Below are 17,781 nucleotides of genomic sequence, written 5' to 3'. Positions count from 1 at the left end.
TACTCAAAAAATATTTAAGGTTAGTTCACTTCTTCAATATTTCGGAGGCTGTGGTCGCAATTTTCAACCAATTTAGTTGAAATTTGATTTTTTGGAGTATTATATATTTTATGGTCTTTGATTTATACTTGAAAATTGGTAGAACTTCTGAAATAACTGCATATAAAATAATTCAGTCCAAAATTTGAAAAAGGGGGTACGGGTCGATTTTAAATATTCTAAGTGCCGTTTTTCTACCAAAGTGGGTGTAACTTGACTCAATGGGTCAGTAGAATTTTTAATATGCGACCAGAGGTTTCCTAACACCCGGAATATCATTACTGCCAATCTTTGGTTACTTTTTAGGTGTTAAAATTATTCTCACGAAAGTGGATGGATGGTCCGGCCAACCCTAAAGGTGTTTTTTCTTGTTTGAATCTGAAATTTACTGCATTAAAGGTGATTTCGTTAGTAATTGCTGATTGCTTCATATTTGTTCCCATGCAAAAGCTAAGGACTATGAAAACTTAACATAACAGAAATGGCTTTTGTCCACACAGAGTTGCATTTCATCATATGATTGACGATTCATTGTACGAGATTAAATTAAATTGCTGGCCTTTTATGAATTATTGTAATCTAACGATAATTTCCGTTAATTAAAAAAATAATTAATTTGTTTATTTTTTTTTTTAACTAAATCTTGAGACCTACCTCATCACCTCCACGTTTTCTCGGCATTTGTTCAAAATGTTGTATTTTTTGCAACAATTCCACTTCACTTTCAGGCCTGTACATAATCCGCGGGAGACTTTTTAATGCAGACGTTAGAATTTTTACCAATTTTTTATGAAAAAGAATGTATGCAGAACGAAAATTATTGTGTGTATATTGATTTTTCAGTTTGTTAATTTAATTTTTTGACATTTACAAAAAATTGTTGGGGTTGCCCTAGGATATTTTTATATACACATATTTACAGGGTGAGATAAAAACACTGCAACAAAGTCAAACGCCATAATTTTTATATATATTTTTTTAGCATCAAATTTTAAAATAATTTTAGATTGGTTTGAATTGGTCACCTTTTGCACGAATTATGGCCTTCAAACGGCCAATGAAACCGTCGATGCGCGAATGTCACTCTGCGGTATTTTGGACCAATACAGGCTAAGCGCTTGCTTGAGGTGATCGACACTTTGGTATGTTTTAGTGCCAACCTTGCTTTCCAAAATACTCCAGATACAATAGTCCAACAGATTGGTATCCGGAGATTTTTGTGGCCATTGTGCGCTGGAAATGAAGCGATGAAACTCATTTTGTAACCATTCTTGTGTGGCGTGTGCTAAATGCGATGATGCTGAGTCCTGTTGGAATGTCCAAAGTCTGCGGCCGAAAATGTTTGCATGCCCTAGGCTTTAATGCACCCTCCAGAATATTTTCGCGATAATATGCGGCATTTATTTTGATGCCACGGTTGATTAATACGAGCGGAGAGTGATCATCGGCAGGTATGGCGGCCCACAGAATCACCATGGCCGGCGCTTGAGTTCTGGTGGCCAACCGAAGGTGCACATTTTCAGCTGACCTCTCTAGCAAGCAAACACGATCATTTTGTTTGTTTACAAACTGCTGGACAAAAAAGTTTTTTCATCGGAGAAAGCCAAATTCGGCAGTTCACCACTTTCGGCCACGCGAAGCAACTCTTTAGCTCTTTTGAGTCTATTTTCTTTCTGTTGCGGTGTAAGTTCTTGCACTTTTTGGAATTTCAATGGCTTTATGCCCGAGCTTATTTTTCAATATTTGCCGAATGGAATATTGCGATATTGTCAGCTCACGAGCCATTTTTCGGCCACTGCTACGCGGGTTTCAATCAAGTCGCTTCTTTACTTTTCGAACCATTTCTGCTGATGTTGCAGTTTTCTTCCGTCCACTTCCTTGACGTCGTGCTACCAGTACCACGGTAACGAGCGATGTTACGAGGCACAAACGATTTGTTCACATTTAAATGCTGGTTGGTGGTTTTCCAGCCAAATATAAAGAAACACACTATCACGCTTGAATTCCATGACGTATAATTTTTTTCTGGAAAATTATCACCAAAATGCTTTTGCACGCATATAAACAATACAATGAGCTGTCACTGGAATCATTTTAACAGCTGTCGGACGAGTGGCTTTGAAATGACAGCAGTTTGAAGTTGGTTGCAGTTTTTTCATTTCACCCTGTATATGTAATATTATATTTTTGCCACTGCACACATGTGGATATCACTTCAAAGAAGGACTTTTTTATTTTGAAACTTGGATGAAATATTATGGAAAAAATTGTATACCATATGTTAGCATGAGATTATCCTTTATAATTTTGCTAAGACCTCTACCAAATCTACGATTTTCATAATAATTTTTTCTGATTTTCATTCGGTTTTATGGTTTTATTCCCCCAAACACAGTTATTTATTAACCAAATCCATTTGTTGCTCGACCTGTGTGAATAGCTAAATGCTTCTTCTTATTTTGTGTTTATCTTCACATAGACAAATGAAAATATAGACAACGAAATGCTCTCACCGTTTATCTTCGAAAAAATCGAATCAGCAGATGTCGTTCATATCGTTTCAGGAGTTTGAGTGGGAATATTGAAGTCACTCAATTCTAAATCGTTAAAAATAACAAAAACTGTAGGATATTTGCCAGTTGAAAATTATTTCATAATAAAAGAAATGTGAAAAGAACGTGATGACATCGAAAAATATGGGAATATTCCAGTGAAATTCTTGAAAAACGATAAAATGTGTTTTCGAAGTCGAGTGGCTTGAACGCGTAAATCAGCATGTTGACTATGCAAAACATGATGAGAGCCACCTGGAAAAAAAGACAAAACTAACTTTTCGTTGTCTATATTTTCATTTGTCTATGATCTTCATGCATTAACTCTCCCAGAGCCGTACACATCTATGAAAGTGTTTGTTCTCTGGTCAACTAAGGAACTCTCTCTCTTGCTCTTTCTCTGCGTTTTGTAACAGAGAGATCTATGATCTTTCTTCTTAATAATCTAGGATGAAATAAAAATATAATTTATCCTGTACTTACCAAATGTTTTATTCATAAATAAAAGAGTACTCATAATTTGGTTTGTTTTTTAGTTTTGTTTATATAATTATAAACATAATTTGTGGTTGCATTTTTTCTGCTGTTGTTGTTTTTAAATATTTATTACTAAAATAGGTTGGTTTCTGTTTTTTTCTTTTGATTTTGTATCCATTCTATTGTTGTACCAATTTGAATAATTTTATTGTAGTAGTAGTAGTTGTTGTTGTGGTAGGTTGTATGCTTATTTTTTAGTTATGTTCTTGTATTTGTTGTAATAGATAGGTATTTGTATTTTTTTCTGCTGTTTAAATTGTAAATGTAACACCAAAGCAAATAAAATATTTATTTGGTAAATAACACAAATATTGTAGAGCAGGGCTAGGCAGAGAGCCTAAATTTTTTTTTGCGATTGTATGTGTTTTGAAATAACAAAATATTGAAAGTGTTTTTTTCCTCTCTTTACAGAGTGAGAAATAATTGGTATCTTGAAATTTTAAATTTTCAATTTAAAATTTTCTGTTTTCAAAACAGCTTCGTTGGTAAAAATTAATATTTTGATCAGACAAATCGGAGATATATTTGATGATTAATTTTAATATGAAACAAGTAAAAGAGCTGTAAGTTCGGCCTGACAGAACTTTGAATACCCTCCACCATTTGGAACGAATTTGGCAATTTTCGAAAAAATAAAATCCGTTAAAAATTCTGTTTAAATCTTAAAAATACCGAATGTTGCCGTTATATTAGAGTCACAACGACGACGTGGACCTGCGAAACTTGAATAAAAGAAACAGTGAATAATGTAACTAAAATCATCAAAATACCGATTATCGGGAGGTACCGTTATATGGAGGCAATACCAAAACGGAAGCTAGAGCGATTTCCACAGACGGGCGGACATCGCTAAATTGAAATAGAATTTTATGCTGATCATGATTGTATATATTTTGTAGGGTCTAAAATGTATATTTCGAGGTGTTACAAACGGAACGACAAATTTAATATACCCTCCATATTACGATGGAGGGTATAAAAAATAATATAAATGTCCTTCAAAAATATGTAAGTTAACATCATTTTTATGTTATTTGTGTTTAATAACCATCAAAGTTGACCCTTTTAAAAAACCGATTACCACAGGCTGACATACAGACATATGCAAATAGTCGAAGAATTTTACTCTGATCAAAAACTCATATCCTGTGTTGGGAACCTAAAATATTATTTCTATGAATCACAAGCAGAATGACAAACATCACAACCTGTTATTTTTTCCAATATTGACCAAGAACGTATATATCATTTCATAGAAATCAGGGGATATGAAAATGTCTCTAATTTGGAAGGACAATAAATTTGTAGATCAATATGAAATGAATTTATATTCCCATGTGAATTCGTATACAAATTCTGTCAAATAGAATTCAATTGAAAAAGATAATCTTAACAGTTGTAATTTTTATAATTTCGGAAATATTTGTTTCAAATATGTAGTAAGATATATATGTATTCCAATATTTCTTACGGTGTATTCATAAAAATGTCCGACAGCACCTTCCTCATCGGCTGCTCGAACTAAACTAAATATTCTCCCAAAACCAATTTGACAGAAAATTCAAAACAATTTATTTTTTACAATTGTGTTGGTGAACACACAGATATCCCAAGGGATACTCTTTGCCTAGCCTTGTTGTAGAGTATATTTTTTGTGGTTGTTGTTGTTGCAAAAACATGGATGGATGTTTAGATGCGTGTGTGGTAGGTTATTTGTTTGCGGATTATTGTAACTGACATTCTACAATGGCTTGATGTTTGTTTTGCACTATGTGTGTGTGTTTGTTTGGTAGATTTCGTGAGTTATTTGCCTTGCTGTCCATGTGGTTTCTACTGAAGAACATTTGCTTTTGGACTTTTTGTGTGGCTGTTTTTTTTTATTTCCTTATTTTTTTCTTTCTGCTTGATTTTGATTTTTATGGTTTTCGCATGTGTTTGCTTTGTTGGTTGGTTTCTTAATGTTTGTTTTTGTTCAGGTTTGTTTTGGTTTTCTCTAGTTATTATTGCAGCACCCTTAACACAAGTATCACTCTCACATTCAGACTTATCCGAAAAATAATGTTTAATGTTTTATTTTTATTACAAATAGTTTGACAATATATGATTTGCTTTCATAATTTCTTCTTTTTACCCGAGAGAGAATATTTGTTTGGCATTTGAAGAAAGGATTCTTGGGGACATTTTGTTGTCTTAATTATCGTCATTTGATGAAAACAGATCAACAAATATTTGCTTTGGAACCATGTAACGTATGTGTGCTATCGTTAAGTATACGATCACATTTCGGAGCAGAGCGGCTAATGTTTAAAATTTTTTATATAAAAATACAATTAAATTGAAATTGAAAAAAAATCATCCATTTACAGCCAAAATAAATAAAATATTGGCGGATTTCTTGCATAGGTAAACAACATTCGATACGGAAGTATTATGGTGGAAGACCTTCTTTTTAAGAAAAGTCATTATTATAACAAGTCAAAACCACGTAAATACTTGACTTATGACCAATTCTGCTACCCCCAAATTTTTAAAAAGCGAAGGTTCCATTACAATGAAGGCATGTTTATGTTAGAACTTTTTTCGGGGTTAACCTTTTTTATCAAGATTTATTTGTGGTATATTCAAAGGAATTGACAACTTAAACCGACTGGGTTTTCTAAATTCTCTACAGCGTAAACGTATTGTAAGGCTCTTCCCTCTTTTTGGACTGTAGGAAAGTTCAAAAATTCTTTATGGAAGCTAAGCTATTTGAAATTCAGAAGGTTGAACAAAATATTAAAAAAATAGCAACTTATGAACCAAGAGAGGCTTAAAAATATTTCAAAAATCCATGTCTTTCGAAATATATAGTGGTTTAAAAAATTCCCGATTTGTGCTTTACATATTGGCCCAAATGTTCTAAATATTTATACAATTTATGAAAATTGGGTTCATTTACTTTTATAATGGCGAAACTTTTCAAAGAAATATACCCAGGAGGAGCGACATTGCCCACAAAAAAAAAAAAACGTGAACATTAGCAACACTCTTGCAAATTTTACTCTGTCAAATTTGTGGATTGCAAAGGAATGCCACATTTTTTTTAACTCAAACTTGGCTAAAATTTTTACACCTTTTTTTTGCAATTAAAGTGACACGTAAAGGTTAAGGTTGACAATAGCATAAGTTATTTTAACCGCCGTCAGTTATTTATTTATGTGCGTTGAGAGAATATTTTAGTTATTTAATTTCTACTCATTTCTTCTTTTACAGTTTGGGATAATAGTTAAGGAAAAAACGGTATTTTTTTGTTTCAAAAAACAACCTGTATGTGCAAGAAAACGCTTGAATAGCATTACTTACACAAACGCCGTGGACCCTTTGCTCATGTGCGTTGAGAAAATTGATATTTTCACACGCCATTTTGATCATAATATGCATGAAATATTTATAAGAGAGAAAAAGAGAATAATGAGCTTGAACAAAAAGAGAGCGCTTTATTCCTCCTTGCCTAAAATCTTTACAAGTTAAGTGTATGTGCAAGAAATCACTACAATGGCATCACTCATACAAATGTCATCAGCCCTTACTTTAGAAAGCATTTTTCATTCTCTCTCTCTCTATCCCTTCCTGTTTGATATTAGTTGGAAACATTTGGCGCCAATCATTTTGTTGCAAAAAGAATAAGGTAAAATATATGAAGTAGAGCTCATAGAGGAAGAATATATGTTTGGACAATAAGAGATAATGCTACAATAAGGTAAAGACATTACGTGGTCATAAGTCACATTAGAATAAAAAACATGCAATTAGAAAGGGGCCACGCAATGCACGCGCGTCTTCGATGAAAAACAATGTATTCGGAGAGTAACACAATTGGGAGAGCAAAAAATGCAAATCTCTCGGCTAGAACAAAAAACTGCACTACAAATTTAAAAGACGTTGACATACCAAAAAAAGGAAGTAATTGCAGAAGCAGATGTGTGTTGAAAATACTCCACATAGAAATGGAAATTTGTGCACAAATGTATATTTGGATAAAATAGAGAAATATAGAGTCCTATATAAGGAAAAGGGATTACATATGTTGATCTAAATTGTATTTTTAGTAATAATCTTTTGAAAGGTGTTCCTGGATATACAGGGTGAGATAAAAAAACTGCAACCAACTTCAGACTGCTGTCATTTCTAAGCCACTCGTCCGACAGCTGTTTAAATTATTTCAGTGACAGCTCATTATATGGTTTGCAAGCGCACAAAAGCATTTTGGTGAGAATTTTCCAGAAAAAAAAGTTATTCGTGATGGAATTCAAGCGCGATAGGGTGATTTCTTTATATTTGGCTGGAAAACTACAAGTGGCTATCGTTAGAGCACTTTAAGCATTTAAATGTGAATAAATATTTTGTGTCTCGTACCATCGCTCGTTACCGTGATACTGGTAGCGTTGTCCGACGTCAAGGAAGTGGGTGGAAGTGGACGTAAGAAAAAAGCAACATCAGCAGAATTGGTTCGAAAAGTAAAGAAGCGACTTGATCGAAACCCGCGTCACAGTGGCCGAAAAATGGCTCGTGAGCTGAACATATCGCAATATTCCATTCGGCAAATCTTGAAAACTGAGCTCGGGGTAAAGCCATTGAAATTCCAAAAAGTGCAAGTACTTACACCGCAACAGAAAGAAAATAGACTCAAAAGGGCCAAAGAGTAGCTTCGCTTGCCCGAAAGTGGTGAGCTGCCGAACTGACACCGCAACAGAAAGAAAATAGACTCAAAAGAGCTAAAGAGTTGCTTCGCTTGGTCAAAAGTGGTGAACGGCCAAATTTGGTTTTCTCCGATGAGAAAACATCCGTTGTCCAGTTTGCAAACAAACAAAATGATCGTGTTTGCTTGCAAAGAGGTCAGCTGAAAATGTGCAACTTCGGTTGGCCACTAGAGCTCAAGCACCGGCCATGGTGATGGTGTGGGCCGCCATAACAGTCGATGGTCGTTCTCCACTCGTATTAATCGACCGTGGCATCAGAATAAATCCCAAAAATTATCGCAAAAATATTCTGGAGGGGGTGTTTTAAAGCCTTGAGCACGCAAATATTTTGGAAGCAGACCGTGGACATTCGAAGATGTTGACAAACCAAAAAAGAAAGTAATTGCAAAAATATTCCACATAGAAATGGAGATTTGGGAAAATGGGCAAACAGGGCGTGGATTTTTAAAGAATATTTTTTCAAGGACCAATAGAACCTGGATTTTTTAAAGAATATTTTTTCAAGGATCTATAGAACGTGGATTTTTTAAAGAATATTTTTTCAAGGATCTATAGAACGTGGATTTTTTAAAGAATATTTTTTCAAGGATCTATAGAACGTGGATTTTTTAAAGAATATTTTTTCAAGGATCTATAGAACGTGGATTTTTTAAAGAATATTTTTTCAAGGATCTATAGAACGTGGATTTTTTAAAGAATATTTTTTCAAGGATCTATAGAACGTGGATTTTTTAAAGAATATTTGGACTCAGCACCATCGCACTCAGCACCCGCCAACCAAGAATGGTTGCAAAATGTGGTTCCTCGCTTCATTTTCAGTACACAATGGCCACCAAAATCTCCGGATACCAATCCGTTGGATTATTGTGTCTGGAGTATTTTGGAAAGCAAGGTTGGCACTAAAAAATACCAACGTGGCGATCACCTCAAGCAAGGGCCTCGCCGGGAATGGGCCAAAATACCGCAGAGTAACATTCGGGTAGCGTGTGACGGTTTCGCTGGCCCTTTGAATTCGTGCCAAAGGTGACCAATTTGAACAAATCTAAATTTATTCTAAAATTTGATGAAATTTGCTTTCATTAACATGTTTTTTTTGTGACATGTTTTTCTTTCATTAAATAAAATTAAAAAAAAAATGTAAAAAATATGGCTTTTGATTTTGTTGCAGTTTTTTAATCTCATCCTGTATTTGTATTAGATCGTCCTTTCATGTTCTATAAAAAATAATTTTCTGTGAAAGTCTTGACATTTTGTGGGGAAAGTACCAGAAGAAGTGGGCCGACATTGCACATAGTTGAACTTCATGAAAGTTTGATAAAAATATTACGATGTACCAAGTTTGTACCAAATTGGATACTCCTTCGAGACTTATCGTGCGCACCAGCCCCGCAATAGACGGACATCGCTAGATCGTCTCCAAATGTTCTGAAACGGATTTGGTCCAAAGAGACCTTGGATCCAAAATCGTTATTTCGATGAGGCACGATGAGGCCCTCAGTAGCCACATGGCTGAGTGTATGTATAATTAAATAAATATTATCTCTACTATGGATCGTATAAGTGCTGACGTTACTCATACGTTACGGTACCACAACATCCATCTTTCCTTCTTTCTTGCCAGAAATAAATTTTCTTTCTCTTCTCTTTTCTCGTGGCTCGAAAAATATGTCAAACTATTTTCTTTGAAAACATTTGTTTGATTTTCTTTTATCAATAATTAACCATTTTATTGATTTATTATTTCAACATTTTTTCATTTGTTTATTTTTTAATTTTTTTATTATATTTTATGGTTTTAAAAATATAATAATTAAGTTTTGTTTATTTATTTTTGTTTGCTTGTCTCATTATAAATTAACTTAAAAATTAGGAAACACAAAAAATTAAGTATACTTCAACTGGTTTTGTTTTTTTTTTTTCCTTTCCTTCCTTCCACTTTATATAATATAAATTATATTGTTAACATTTATATTGATATTATTATTAATATATATATTATTTTTGTTTAATAATAGTATGCATTGTAAAAATAAAAACTTAAACTATGTTTTTGTTGTTGTTGTTTTGTTTTTCTTGCTCATCATGTTTTGTTGTTGCACTTTTTTGTTGAAAAAGTGTTTTTGTTTTTTTCTCTTCACTTTAATATAAGTATATATATAATAACATTAAGCTTAACAAAAATATATTTTTTTTATTTTATAATTTGAATTTCTTTTATAGAAATTGAATAGTAAATTTTGTTATTTTTTTATATTTATTTGTAATAATTTTCCTTTAATAAGGTGGTGTTTTTGTTTATCCCAAAAAATATTATTATTTTTTAGTTATTTATTTTCTTGTATATAATTTTAGGTTTTGAAAAAAAAATTTTCGAAGACTTCTTTTAAAGAAAAGTCTTCAGGTTTTATATTCCCATAATTTTGTTGTTTTGTTTTTTTTTTCTGTTTATATAAATAAATTTTGATTATAATTGTTTTTTTACTTTTGTTTGCCGTATTCATAATTATATAGATTTTTCTTTAATAAAAATTGTATTTTTTTTTGTTTTTCATTTAAGTTAAAAATTTGAGTATAATTATCATTTTTATCTATAAATTTAATTTGTTGTTGTTGTTGTTGCAAAGAATAAAATGTTATGTTTTGTTGTTTTAAGTTGTTGCTATTTTTCGAAATGAGGTTCATACTTCAAAGCTGCCACTTTTTAGAGTAATAATTTTGTAAATTCTGGAAAGAAATGAGAAGAAAGAAAATAAATTAATAAATTTAAAAAACTTAAAAAAGTTTATTTAGGTATTTAAATATTTTAATAAATATATTTAAAGAATATTTTCCCAAGGACCAATAGAATGTGGATTTTTTAAAAAAATATTTTTACAATGACAATAGTCATGGATTTTTTAAAGAATATTTTTTCAAGGACCAATAGAACGTGGATTTTTTAAAGAATATTTTTTCAAGGACCAATAAAACGTGGATTTTCCAAAGAATATTTTTTCAACGACCAATAGAACGTGGATTTTTTAAACAATATTTTTTCAAAGGACCAATAGAACGTGGATTTTTTAAAGAATATTTTTTTAAGGACAAAAAGGAACGTGGATATTTTAAAGAATATTTTTTCAAGGACCAATAAAACGTGGATTTTTTAAAGAATATTTTTTCAAGGACCAATAGAATGTGGATTTTTTAAAGAATATTTTTTCAAGGACCAAAAGGAACGTGGATATTTTAAAGAATATTTTTTCAAGGACCAATAGAACGTGGATTTTTTAAAGAATATTTTTCAAAGACCAAATAAGCGAGGATTTTTGAATGATTTTTTTTTCAAGGAATAGCCGGGCAACATTCGTGGGTTTTTTAAAAATATTTTTTTAAAGGACAATAACCGTGAATTTTTAATGAATATGTCTTCAAAGACCAATAGAACATGGTTTTTTTAAAGAATATTTTTTCCAAGGACAACAGTCGTCGGTTTTTTAAAGAATATTTTTCAAGGACTAACAGGACAACAGTCGAGAATTTTTAATATATTTTTAAGGACAAGCAGGGCAACAGTCGTGGATTTTTAAAATATATTCTTAAGGACTAGCATGGCAACAGTTGTGGATCTTTTTAAAAAAAAAAAAAATTTGTTTCAAGAACTGTTAAGTTTTTTTTTAATTTTTCAAGGACTGTCAAGGTTAAGGACATGAATTTTTAAATAATCATTTTCAATACATTTTTAAAGGAATATCAGGACAAAGGACGTGGATCTTTAAAGCATAAATTTTCAAGGACAACCAGTGCTAGATTTGTGGATTTTAAGGAATATTTTTTAAGGGTTTCAAACCAAATTTTTACTATCGTGAAATTTTGGAGATTATTTTACAAGAGCTATTAGGCTACAGATGTGGATTGTTATGGAATACAGTTTCACGGACCATCAGCCGGAGATTAGAAAAAGAATATTTTTTAAAGGACAACAGTTGTGGAATTTTGATAATTTTTTTCCAGAACAAAAGTCCTGGATTTTTAAAGAATATTTTTTTAAGGACAACATTCGTGGACTTTTAAAGAATATTTTTCCGAAGGACTAGCAGAGCAACAGTTGTTGATTTTTAAAATGTATTTTTTAAGGACTAACAGGGCAATAGTCGTGGATTTTTAAAATATATTTGTAAGTAAGAGCAGGGCAATTGTCCTGGATTTTTTAGAAGACTTGTTTCAAGGACTGTTGGACTATCAGAGAATTTTTAAAAATATCTCTTCAAGGATGTGCATATAGAGTTGTGTGAATCTAGTTCATAGTCTGGTACACTATTTCCTAAGCGTATGAGTGATTTCATAAATTTCACATCACTCATACGCAGAGTTTTCATACAAACGACCAAAGTCCACGAAAGTAGATAAGGAGCTCAGAGCACATAATGATATTCTCCCATTAATGTGGGAGTATTTTTCCCAACAAAAACAATTTAATGAAATATCAAAACACAAAATCAAAACTCAAACCCAAAAAAAATTCTTATCCACCCACCTTTTCACAAATCAAAGACTACTCTGTAGCAAAAACAAAACCAATAATTAAACTTTAATGAATACTGTTATCAAGTCAGTACTTAGCACCATTTCATCAGTGTTGCGTGTAGAATGTGTTCTCAAAAAAAAAAAAGAGAAAAAAACTCAGAAATCAAAATACAAAACTGTTAGGCATGCCAGAAATCATGGCTCTTTGGCCAAAAGTTTTTTTTTCACGCCATTACTTTTTCGCTGAATGTAATTTAAGTTGTTGGGTGGCAACAACAGCAACAGAATAAAAACGGCATATTTCGTGGAAAACCTTATTTTCTCTAAGATTTTTCCTACTTTAGTAGTTAGCCTAGGGTCTTTGCATTAAGCAGCTTCTCGGTTACTAGCATTTCCTTTTGATAAACGTATTTTCCCATTTCTTTGGAAGTAATTATTTTCCACAAAAACAGAAAATTAACATTGGTATGTCATTATTTTGCCCAGTTAGGAATAAATTATGAAATGAGGTTATGTTGGTTTGGTTGGCAAATGGTTTTTAGCTCTCTTTGTCAAGAACAAAAAAAAAAAGTAATTAAGGCCATTAATTAGTTACTTTCCTTGGCCACTGCCGTTATGCTTTGCTACTTTGTTAATTTTCTTTTGAATAATTCGTTAGATAATCTTAATGGAGATGTGGACGGAGCTTAGAAATTTTGAGAGGATTGCAGGAATTTTTAGAGTAATATTTTTTCAAGGACCAAAGGAATGTGGATTTTTTACAAAATATTTTTTCAAAGATCTTCAATCAAATAAATGCAATTTTTTAAAGAATATTTTTTCAAGGACCAAACGGAACGTGGATTTTTTAAAGAATATTTTTTCAAGGACCAAACGGAACGTGGATTTTTTAATGAATATTTTATAAGGACCAAAAGGATCGAGGATTTTTAAAAGAATTTTTTTTCAAGGATTAAAGTTGATTTTTAATTTTTTTTCAAGGACCAAAGTTGATTTTTAATTTTTTTACAAGGACCAAAGGAACGTAGATTTTTAAAATTTTTTTTTCAAGGACCAAAGGAACGTTGATTTTTAAAGAATTTTTTTAAGGACCAAAAGGAACGTGGATTTTTTAAAGAATAGTTTTTTAAGGACCAAACAAACGTTGATTTTCTAAAAGAATATTTTTTCAAGGACCAAACAAACGTTGATTTTCTAAAAGAATAGTTTTTTAAGGACCAAACAAACGTTGATTTTCTAAAAGAATATTCTTTCAAGGACCAATAGAACGTGGATTTTTTTAAAGAATTTTTTTTTTCAAGGATTTTTAAAGAATATTTTTTTCAAGGGCCAAAGGGACGTGGATTTTTTAAAGAATATTATTTTCCAATGCCAAAGCGACGTGGATTTTTTAAAGAATATTTTTTTCAAGGGCCAAAGCGACGTGGATTTTTTAAAGAATATTTTTTCAAGGACCAATATAACGTGGATTTTCTAAAAGAATATTTTTTCAAAGATCGAAGGAACGTGGATTTTTTAAAGAATATTTTTTCAATGACCAAAAGGATTTTTGAAAGAATATTTCTTCAATGTCGAAAAGGAACGTGGATTTTTGAAAGAATATTTCTTCAATGTCGAAAAGGAACGTGGTTTTTTTAAAGAATATTTTTTTCATCGGCCAAAGGGACGTGGATTTTTTAAAGAGTATTTTTTTCAAGGGCTAAAGGGACGTCGATTTTTTAAAGAATATTTTTTCAAGGGCCAAAGGGACGTGGATTTTTAAAGAATATTTTTTCAAGGGCCAAGGGGACGTGGATTTTTTAAAGATTTTTTTTTCAAGAGCCAAAGGAACGAGGACTTTTTAAAGTTTTTTTTTTCAAGGTCCAAAAAGTACGTGGATTTGTAAAGAATATTTTTTAAGGACCAAAGGGATTTTTTAAAGAATATTTTTTCAAGGTCCAAAAGGAACGTGGATTTTTTAAAAAAATATTTTTTTCAAGGACCAAAGGAACGTGGATTTTTTAAAAAATATTTTTTTCAAGGACCAAAGGAACGTGGATTTTTTAAAAAATATTTTTTTCAAGGACCAAAGGAACGTGGATTTTTTAAAAAATATTTTTTTCAAGGACCAAAGGAACGTGGATTTTTTAAAAAATATTTTTTTCAAGGACCAAAGGAACGTGGATTTTTTAAAAAATATTTTTTTCAAGGACCAAAGGAACGTGGATTTTTTAAAAAATATTTTTTTCAAGGACCAAAGGAACGTGGATTTTTTAAAAAATATTTTTTTCAAGGACCAAAGGAACGTGGATTTTTTAAAAAATATTTTTTTCAAGGACCAAAGGAACGTGGATTTTTTAAAAAATATTTTTTTCAAGGACCAAAGGAACGTGGATTTTTTAAAAAATATTTTTTTCAAGGACCAAAGGAACGTGGATTTTTTAAAAAATATTTTTTTCAAGGACCAAAGGAACGTGGATTTTTTAAAAAATATTTTTTTCAAGGACCAAAGGAACGTGGATTTTTTAAAAAATATTTTTTTCAAGGACCAAAGGAACGTGGATTTTTTAAAAAATATTTTTTCAAGGACCAAAGGAACGTGGATTTTTTAAAAAATATTTTTTCAAGGACCAAAGGAACGTGGATTTTTTAAAAAATATTTTTTTCAAGGACCAAAGGAACGTGGATTTTTTAAAAAATATTTTTTTCAAGGACCAAAGGAACGTGGATTTTTTAAAAAATATTTTTTCAAGGACCAAAGGAACGTGGATTTTTTAAAAATATTTTTTTCAAGGACCAAAGGAACGTGGATTTTTTAAAAATATTTTTTTCAAGGACCAAAGGAACGTGGATTTTTTAAAAAATATTTTTTTCAAGGACCAAAGGAACGTGGATTTTTTAAAAAATATTTTTTTCAAGGATTTTTTAAAGAATATTTTTTCAAGGACCAAACGGAACGTGGATTTTTTAATGAATATTTTATAAGGACCAAAAGGATCGAGGATTTTTAAAAGAATTTTTTTTCAAGGATTAAAGTTGATTTTTAATTTTTTTTTCAAGGACCAAAGTTGATTTTTAATTTTTTTACAAGGACCAAAGGAACGTAGATTTTTAAAATTTTTTTTTCAAGGACCAAAGGAACGTTGATTTTTAAAGAATTTTTTTAAGGACCAAAAGGAACGTGGATTTTTTAAAGAATAGTTTTTTAAGGACCAAACAAACGTTGATTTTCTAAAAGAATATTTTTTCAAGGACCAAACAAACGTTGATTTTCTAAAAGAATAGTTTTTTAAGGACCAAACAAACGTTGATTTTCTAAAAGAATATTCTTTCAAGGACCAATAGAACGTGGATTTTTTTAAAGAATTTTTTTTTCAAGGATTTTTAAAGAATATTTTTTTCAAGGGCCAAAGGGACGTGGATTTTTTAAAGAATATTATTTTCCAATGCCAAAGCGACGTGGATTTTTTAAAGAATATTTTTTTCAAGGGCCAAAGCGACGTGGATTTTTTAAAGAATATTTTTTCAAGGACCAATATAACGTGGATTTTCTAAAAGAATATTTTTTCAAAGATCGAAGGAACGTGGATTTTTTAAAGAATATTTTTTCAATGACCAAAAGGATTTTTGAAAGAATATTTCTTCAATGTCGAAAAGGAACGTGGTTTTTTTAAAGAATATTTTTTTCAACGGCCAAAGGGACGTGGATTTTTTAAAGAGTATTTTTTTCAAGGGCTAAAGGGACGTCGATTTTTTAAAGAATATTTTTTCAAGGGCCAAAGGGACGTGGATTTTTAAAGAATATTTTTTCAAGGGCCAAGGGGACGTGGATTTTTTAAAGATTTTTTTTTCAAGAGCCAAAGGAACGAGGACTTTTTAAAGTTTTTTTTTTCAAGGTCCAAAAAGTACGTGGATTTGTAAAGAATATTTTTTAAGGACCAAAGGGATTTTTTAAAGAATATTTTTTCAAGGTCCAAAAGGAACGTGGATTTTTTAAAAAAATATTTTTTTCAAGGACCAAAGGAACGTGGATTTTTTAAAAAATATTTTTTTCAAGGACCAAAGGAACGTGGATTTTTTAAAAAATATTTTTTTCAAGGACCAAAGGAACGTGGATTTTTTAAAAAATATTTTTTTCAAGGACCAAAGGAACGTGGATTTTTTAAAAAATATTTTTTTCAAGGACCAAAGGAACGTGGATTTTTTAAAAAATATTTTTTTCAAGGACCAAAGGAACGTGGATTTTTTAAAAAATATTTTTTTCAAGGACCAAAGGAACGTGGATTTTTTAAAAAATATTTTTTTCAAGGACCAAAGGAACGTGGATTTTTTAAAAAATATTTTTTTCAAGGACCAAAGGAACGTGGATTTTTTAAAAAATATTTTTTTCAAGGACCAAAGGAACGTGGATTTTTTAAAAAATATTTTTTTCAAGGACCAAAGGAACGTGGATTTTTTAAAAAATATTTTTTTCAAGGACCAAAGGAACGTGGATTTTTTAAAAAATATTTTTTCAAGGACCAAAGGAACGTGGATTTTTTAAAAATATTTTTTCAAGGACCAAAGGAACGTGGATTTTTAAAAGAATATTTTTCAAGGACCAAAGGAACGTGGATTTTTAAAAGAATATTTTTCAAGGACCAAAGGAACGTGGATTTTTAAAAGAATATTTTTCAAGGACCAAAGGAACGTGGATTTTTTAAAAAATATTTTTTTCAAGGACCAAAGGAACGTGGATTTTTTAAAAAATATTTTTTTCAAGGACCAAAGGAACGTGGATTTTTTAAAAAATATTTTTTTCAAGGACCAAAGGAACGTGGATTTTTTAAAAAATATTTTTTTCAAGGACCAAAGGAACGTGGATTTTTTAAAAAATATTTTTTTCAAGGACCAAAGGAACGTGGATTTTTTAAAAAATATTTTTTTCAAGGACCAAAGGAACGTGGATTTTTTAAAAAATATTTTTTTCAAGGACCAAAGGAACGTGGATTTTTTAAAAAATATTTTTTTCAAGGACCAAAGGAACGTGGATTTTTTAAAAAATATTTTTTTCAAGGACCAAAGGAACGTGGATTTTTTAAAAAATATTTTTTTCAAGGACCAAAGGAACGTGGATTTTTTAAAAAATATTTTTTTCAAGGACCAAAGGATCGTGGATTTTTTAAAAAATATTTTTTTCAAGGACCAAAGGAACGTGGATTTTTTAAAAAATATTTTTTTCAAGGACCAAAGGAACGTGGATTTTATAAAAAATATTTTTTTCAAGGACTAAAGGAACGTGGATTTTTTAAAAAATATTTTTTTCAAGGACCAAAGGAACGTGGATTTTTTAAAAAATATTTTTTTCAAGGACCAAAGGAACGTGGATTTTTTAAAAAATATTTTTTTCAAGGACCAAAGGAACGTGGATTTTTTAAAAAATATTTTTT

At 30.7% G+C, this 17,781-nt stretch overlaps 1 protein-coding gene across 5 annotated transcripts in view; it reads right to left on the bottom strand.

Annotated features, from left to right (window-relative positions):
- Positions 1 to 9,926: 9,926 nt before the first annotated feature.
- The window catches only part of LOC101888654 (calcium-binding protein E63-1), a 233,132-nt gene continuing 225,277 nt past the window's right edge, over positions 9,927 to 17,781 (bottom strand). For all 5 annotated transcript variants that reach the window (XM_059132213.1, XM_059132211.1, XM_059132212.1 and 2 more), the window contains one exon: positions 9,927 to 10,591. In XM_059132213.1, coding sequence (XP_058988196.1) covers positions 10,569 to 10,591 — 23 coding nt within the window. In that variant the 3' untranslated portion in view covers positions 9,927 to 10,568. The remainder of the gene's footprint in view (positions 10,592 to 17,781) is intronic.

This window comes from Musca domestica, unplaced genomic scaffold (assembly GCF_030504385.1).
Source record: "Musca domestica strain aabys unplaced genomic scaffold, Musca_domestica.polishedcontigs.V.1.1 115, whole genome shotgun sequence".
Taxonomy (NCBI): Eukaryota; Metazoa; Arthropoda; class Insecta; order Diptera; family Muscidae; genus Musca; species Musca domestica.
This window is presented reverse-complemented; position numbering and strand designations above follow the sequence as displayed.